The sequence below is a fragment of the Maylandia zebra genome, linkage group LG8 (assembly GCF_041146795.1).
Source record: "Maylandia zebra isolate NMK-2024a linkage group LG8, Mzebra_GT3a, whole genome shotgun sequence".
Taxonomy (NCBI): Eukaryota; Metazoa; Chordata; class Actinopteri; order Cichliformes; family Cichlidae; genus Maylandia; species Maylandia zebra.
Window position 1 is genome coordinate 26657935 of NC_135174.1, and position 6000 is coordinate 26663934.

General features: G+C 43.4%; 1 protein-coding gene across 3 annotated transcripts in view; it reads left to right on the plus strand.

Moving 5' to 3' along the window:
- LOC101463982 (rho GTPase-activating protein 44) overlaps nucleotides 1–5166 on the plus strand; it is a 93918-nt gene extending 88752 nt beyond the window's left edge. For all 3 annotated transcript variants that reach the window (XM_076887713.1, XM_012923217.3, XM_012923218.3), the window contains 3 exons: nucleotides 317–432; nucleotides 1392–1775; nucleotides 3799–5166. In XM_076887713.1, coding sequence (XP_076743828.1) covers nucleotides 317–432; nucleotides 1392–1775; nucleotides 3799–3956 — 658 coding nt within the window. In that variant the 3' untranslated portion in view covers nucleotides 3957–5166. The remainder of the gene's footprint in view (nucleotides 1–316; nucleotides 433–1391; nucleotides 1776–3798) is intronic.
- The last annotated feature ends 834 nt before the right edge of the window (nucleotides 5167–6000 follow it).

Here is a 6000-nt window from a genome sequence, read left to right on the forward strand (position 1 = left end):
CAGAGAGTAAACTGGTTATGTTTTGACCTTAAGACCTTCTTCCCATTGGCATTCTGGCTACACTGTGCTGTAGGAGTAAGGAAAATGTATTAAGCTGTCAGGATATGTTTGAATTTTCTTTCCTTCTTTTTTTGCTCAACTGTATAAGCTACATGTCCATCTGCAACAGTGGTCACCGGGAATTATGGCTGCTCTCATATATTTTCCTTTTTTTTTATAAAACAAAGAGATTTATGGAGGCAGGGTTAGTAAATTACAGAAGAAAGTATATCATAATGTGTGTGTTTGTGTGTTTTGTCCTTCACTCTCTCCTCAGTACTCTGAAGAACAAGGAGCTGTCTCCAGTGATTGGACAGAAGGGGCTCCAGGGAGCAGTGACCTCTAGTGGACAGTCGCAGCTCTCTGACCACAGTCCACACACCTTGAGGAGAGGTAATACAACTAACTGGGCGTGTATGACAGGGATCTCAGCTTGTCTCAAAAACATGGTAAAAATAGTAAAAGTAATTACTTTTGGGGATTTAAAAACTCTGCACCTTGCCCAGTACTGTGACAGCAAAAAAAGATGCAGCCCGCTGTGTTCATTTAGCTGTCTCTCAGGCTCTAATAGAATCTGTCTAATCTATTAGTCAGTGCTGTGAATGAGGTCATTTTAAGTTACAGTGGAACCTCTCGTGTGGAGAGGATGTAAATCTGCAAAAGTGTGTTTTCATTCATTGTTTCCACTCTGGTTGCTGCACAAAAGAGGGGAAAAGGTCCTTGGAAAACCACATAATAACTGACTGACGGCTGCAGTAGAGTTTTATCTGCTAAAATATCCTCAGACTCGAAGGATAAGAGGGCGATGTTTAGTTTGAAGAAATAAACTTGACTTGATGCTGTATGATTGAAGGGTTTAATTAAGGCAGATATTATAATTAATGAGCAATTTGATGGGTAAATTTGTCTGGGGAACTTCAGAGTTTATTAGACTGAAGACGAGACAAGCATCTCTTTTACACTTAAACTTTGATGACTAAAAAGTGATTTTTACTTTGAAATAGCATGTCAAAACATTTGTTTATTCTTAAAGAACACTGGTTGCTTTTATTTCAGAAATATAGAGACATTTGTTATCATGGTAACTTTTTTTTATAACTGTCAGCTTTTATATTGAAGATCTGGCAAATTAAAGCAAATTTCTTTTACTTTGGAAAAATGGGCATGTCAAAGTTTTTTTTTTCTTTTATGTTGAAAATCTGGTACTTTAAAGCATCACCGCAGATTTCTATAAAAATTGAACACTTTTAATTTGACAAACAGACATGCTAGCAGACTCCTAAATGCCTTTTATTTTGGAAATATTGCAGACCCCGATCATCTTGTGTTCTTTCTTGGTGGTCTCTCTACAGCAAAGAAGCTGGCTCCGATCCCGCCTAAAGGCCCTTACTGCCCAACGGGAGCCATGTCCGACCAGTCCACAGGTCAACCGTCTCCAGTCAGCCTGTCTCCCACTCCTCCCAGCACCCCCTCCCCATATGGCTTCAGCTACCCGCAGGGATATGCCACCATCAGCTCCCCGGGTCAGTTGCAGATGGTCACCACCCCGTCTCTGTCCTCTCCGCCCTCGTTGGCTGGGACTCTCACCAAGGCCAGACCGACCCCCAAGCCGCCCCGGCAGAGACCCAGCCTGCCTCCTCCTCAGCCTCCATCCACACCTGGCACTAGTCCCCAGCCTCTGGAGCACTCATCTGGGCTCCTGGACGGCCTTTCTCCTGGGGAAAGCATGTCCACTGGTAATGCTAAACTTGACCGTTTTTTTTAAAGCACTTTGTGTTCGTAATTCTTTTTGCTATATGTAGATTTGATAAATAATATGCCATAGTTTGACAAATATTATGAATTCTTATTATTTAAGTTCATGTACTTGGATGTATATGCACTGTTTTTGGTCTATTCATGACATTTATTGGCAATAATGATAGATGTAGGATAACAGCAGACTATCCTTTGGTGTCTTTCTCCATCAGGAGAGGAGTCGTGTATTATGCATTTGTTTGCCTCTCCATCACCTGCAGGTTCTAATCATGATTTTCATGTAATTTCTTCCCCTCTTATCGTCTCACCTGCAGCGGTATGAGGCGAGAGGTTCAGTGTGATTCTGTGTGTGAGAGGGACTTTTAGGGTAAGCAGGAGTTTCTGTGCTAAAGCCTCCCTTCCCCTCCTCTTCGGTACCCTCAAACCCCAAACATGGAGCCGCCCGCTGACATGCTCACAACACAGTGAAGCTGCCAGTAGATGCAGGTTTAAGATTATCCGCTGCTCTACGGCAGCCTCACTCATATGACCATACAGGCGCTGTGTTCAGTCCACCTTTTACTCATTTTGTTGGCCTTTGCATGGTGGCTGAGACTGATGCATGGCTTACATGGGCGTGCATACCGAACTGTCCACCGATCCCAACCTCTCCTGCGCTTAGGATTCCCACCCATAATGCCCTGCTCCAGCTGCCCCTCCTCTCCCTGGCTTCATCTGTCACCCCACCCACACACCCCTCACGCTTCCCACCGACTCCACCTCTGCCCCTCAGTCAGCGCACTTCCTGTCTGCACCAGTTTTCCATCACATGTTGTACACTAGATGTCTTCACTGTCAATATTATAGTAATATATTATATAAGTACACATGTACTGCATGGCATACTAGCCAAATTTCTATATAGGTAGGTAAGCACAAGCACCAAAGGTCTGTAATATATGAAGGGAGAGCTCAGCTTATCCAGGTAACTTCAGGTCTAACCTGGGGTTTTCAGTATTATGTAGGTTGTTTGCCTTTACTAGGTATATTACCATGGTAACATGGCGTAGACTTAACCTGGATCGAAGCAGAAAATGTTTAAAATTAGACATTAACAGTTATGAAGTCACCACCTACTGACCAATCAGTTCTCTGTAAAATAGCATCATGTTTCCTTGAGCCTCTTGATTGTAAACCATCAAATTTTTACTGTCAGCCTTACAGTCTGAGTTTTTAGTTTTCTTTTGTGGGTTAATATAGACTAAACCTTGTTTTTTTAGCAATTGTTTTCCAGTCTTACTGATAAAAGTGTCTGGTCAGATTCTCATAGTTAGACTGATGCATGCCGGGGTTTAGCCTGATTGTTGACGTTAGGGTGAATCCAGATAACAGAAAGAGATCCTGGGTACGCTGAACTTGCCTTGCCTCAGAAGCCATGACCCTTTGTTGCCTGCTTGCTTGCAGTGGATAAAAAGAGCTTGTAAACTGCACAGATATTGTTTGGATTTTGTTTTGCCTGCATATATTAAGTCCATGTGGTACATCAGCAGGATTTTGATTTTGACAAATAGCCTTCAGTGACAGGAAATCTTAATTGTGTTGCATAAAATGCTAGTTTGGTCAAAATGATCTAACTTTATCGATAGTTAGTGTTTGTTGTGTCATTGTCCCCTCTACACAGAGCTAGCTCCACACAGACACAAGCTCTCACATTTTTCAAAGTCATCCAACGGGCCAGATTGGAGTCTTCTCTGGGCCAATTCTGGCCCCTGGGCCTCATGTTTGACACCCCTGCCCACCATTAGGGAATGGTGATGTTCAACAGACACATACACTTTTTACACTGTGAATCCCTGTCATGCATTTTTAATTTATTTCTTCACGCTTCCAACCTTGGTTTGGACGTCTGCTGTGTGTGACATCATTCAGCGCTGATGAATCACATCTGGAAGGATCTTTTTCTCTGTTTGCACGGTTTTTATCTGTCTGCTTATCCTCTGCTTGTTCTCTCTGCTCTGCCAGATTCCCTCTGCAACTTGGACATCCCCGTCATTAACATGGAACTGGACAGTATTTTTGACTTGACCCACATCTCCCCCTTCAGGAACTCAGTGGCACAGCTGGAGTCGGCCAACAGCAAAGAGGACTCGGAGGAAGAGTCTGAGAGCACAGTGCTATGACGCCACCGAGTTCCCCCACCCTCTCCGTCAAGCTACTGCTGTGCCGTCTCGATCATTCATTGACCTTTCACCTCTCCAGCTGCATTAACTTCGGCCTCAGCGGCCACCTCTGGACCTCCTCATCACGCCTCACCTGTGCTCGATCCAGAGGGGCCAGCGCGTACAAAAGAAAAAAGCACTTCTATACAGTAAAACAAAAAAATCTGGTGAACACACATACACACGGTTTTGGCGACAGTGTTGTCAGGGGAAGATTTGACATTTTGCATTGGCTGGATGTTTGTTTTTTTTAATTTAACTTAATGTTTTCTTTTTCTTTCTGCCTTATTTGATTCACTTGCAATATTGCCTTTAACCTCACTCACACGAGACTGGAAACAGGCTGCTGGGAGGATGAGTGCTCTTTGCTGCTGCTGCTGCTTTTCATGAGTGAATTTCAGAACAAACTAACACAGTGCTGTATATCTGTCCTGTTAACTTCCTTCTCTCACCGTTCATCTCCTCTTGGCTTGAAACGCCTCTCGCCCCGAATTTCAGTCCCACTTGAGCGTTCACTGTGAGTGTGCCAGTGTGTCGTTTTGGAAAGCGCGCGCGTGTGTGTTTTGCTAGTGTGTGTGACGTGTTAAGTGAAGTGGTAATTGTATTATATGATGTTGCACTGTCGGTGTCGTGGAGCAAAAACAGGAATGAATGTTTTAGATGTTTAGAAGTTAACTAAGCAGGTTGGGAAGCGGTTAAACGCCCAATCACTCCTTTCTCTTTATAACAAGGCATTCAGTCAGGATATCAGTCACTGGATATTTATTGTTTATACTGTACATTTTCAGAGTGTATGATATGATTAACAATCTAACCCAGATCATATTTTGTATCCATGGGAGAGCTATATAGTTGATGCTGTCAGGGAGCTATAAAGTATATGAGATACATGCTGTAGTTTATGAAACGTCCACCAGTATGAAAAATGAAAAACTCAATTGTGTTTACTCAGAAATATTTTTTGGCAGGACGCAAAGCCGAATGAGATCTTTCATTTTTCTTTGTCGAGTTAGGCGTCATTTCAGTTTCAAGGATGTACAAGTTTGTAACTGTGAAGCCTGGAGTGCATAACCACATCGTTTATTTTTTAAAAATAAAATAAACTTCATCCACATAGCAGTAGCGGAGGCTCTGAATGGCCAGCTCTGTGGGTGGGGTGCCCTGTGGGGTTTTCTTGTGTGTTTCCTTTGTCACGAGACATTAGACAGAAACCTATTAAATATTAAACATTTTGCATTGTTTACTTGGCAGTTTGCTGGCAGGTAGTTGTCCTCTCTTTACTTTTGCTGGGCTCATTGCTGTGCTGTTCCCACTAACTGTTGGTCAGCGCATTAGCTCGATAGCGATTCGATGCTTGTCCTCAAACACTATGCTAAATAATTTGGCAAACCTAATTAATTTATATTGTATCACTTTTGGACCTGCTATCCACCCATCCATTATTTCTCTGCTGCCTACCTGGGTTCAGGCCATGGTAGGCAGAGATGCCCAGATCTCCCAATTTCCAGGTTTTCTGGTGGGAAACCGGGGAATTCTGCAGCCAGCCGAGAGCTCAAATCTGAATAGCATCTGCTGGCTTTGGGCTAAGGTCGCCTCCCAGTAAGACATGCCGACAACACTTCACTTAGGAGGCATCATAATCAAACCACCTGAGTTGGCAGATCTACTCTGAACTCCTAAATGGTTAACCTCCTCATCCTGACTCTGTAGATTAAGGTCCCAGTCGCACAGGCCTAAAGACCTGTCAGTGATCCCATGGTACCCACCGGTCACTAGGGAAAATTTGTATTCCCCAACTGGTTGCCAAATGGTTGCTAGAAATTGCTGGCAGTCTCTAGGTGAAATTGGTCAGAAAGCGGTATACGGTAATGCACCAAAGACCACCTTGTGATTGCTTTGGTTGCTTGCAGATTGCCACAGTTGCTGAGCAGTAATGAAACTGTGGAAAGTGGGATGCAAAGTGGAAATGGAGATCATTCGCCTTAAAAACAGTTGAAGTAAAAAG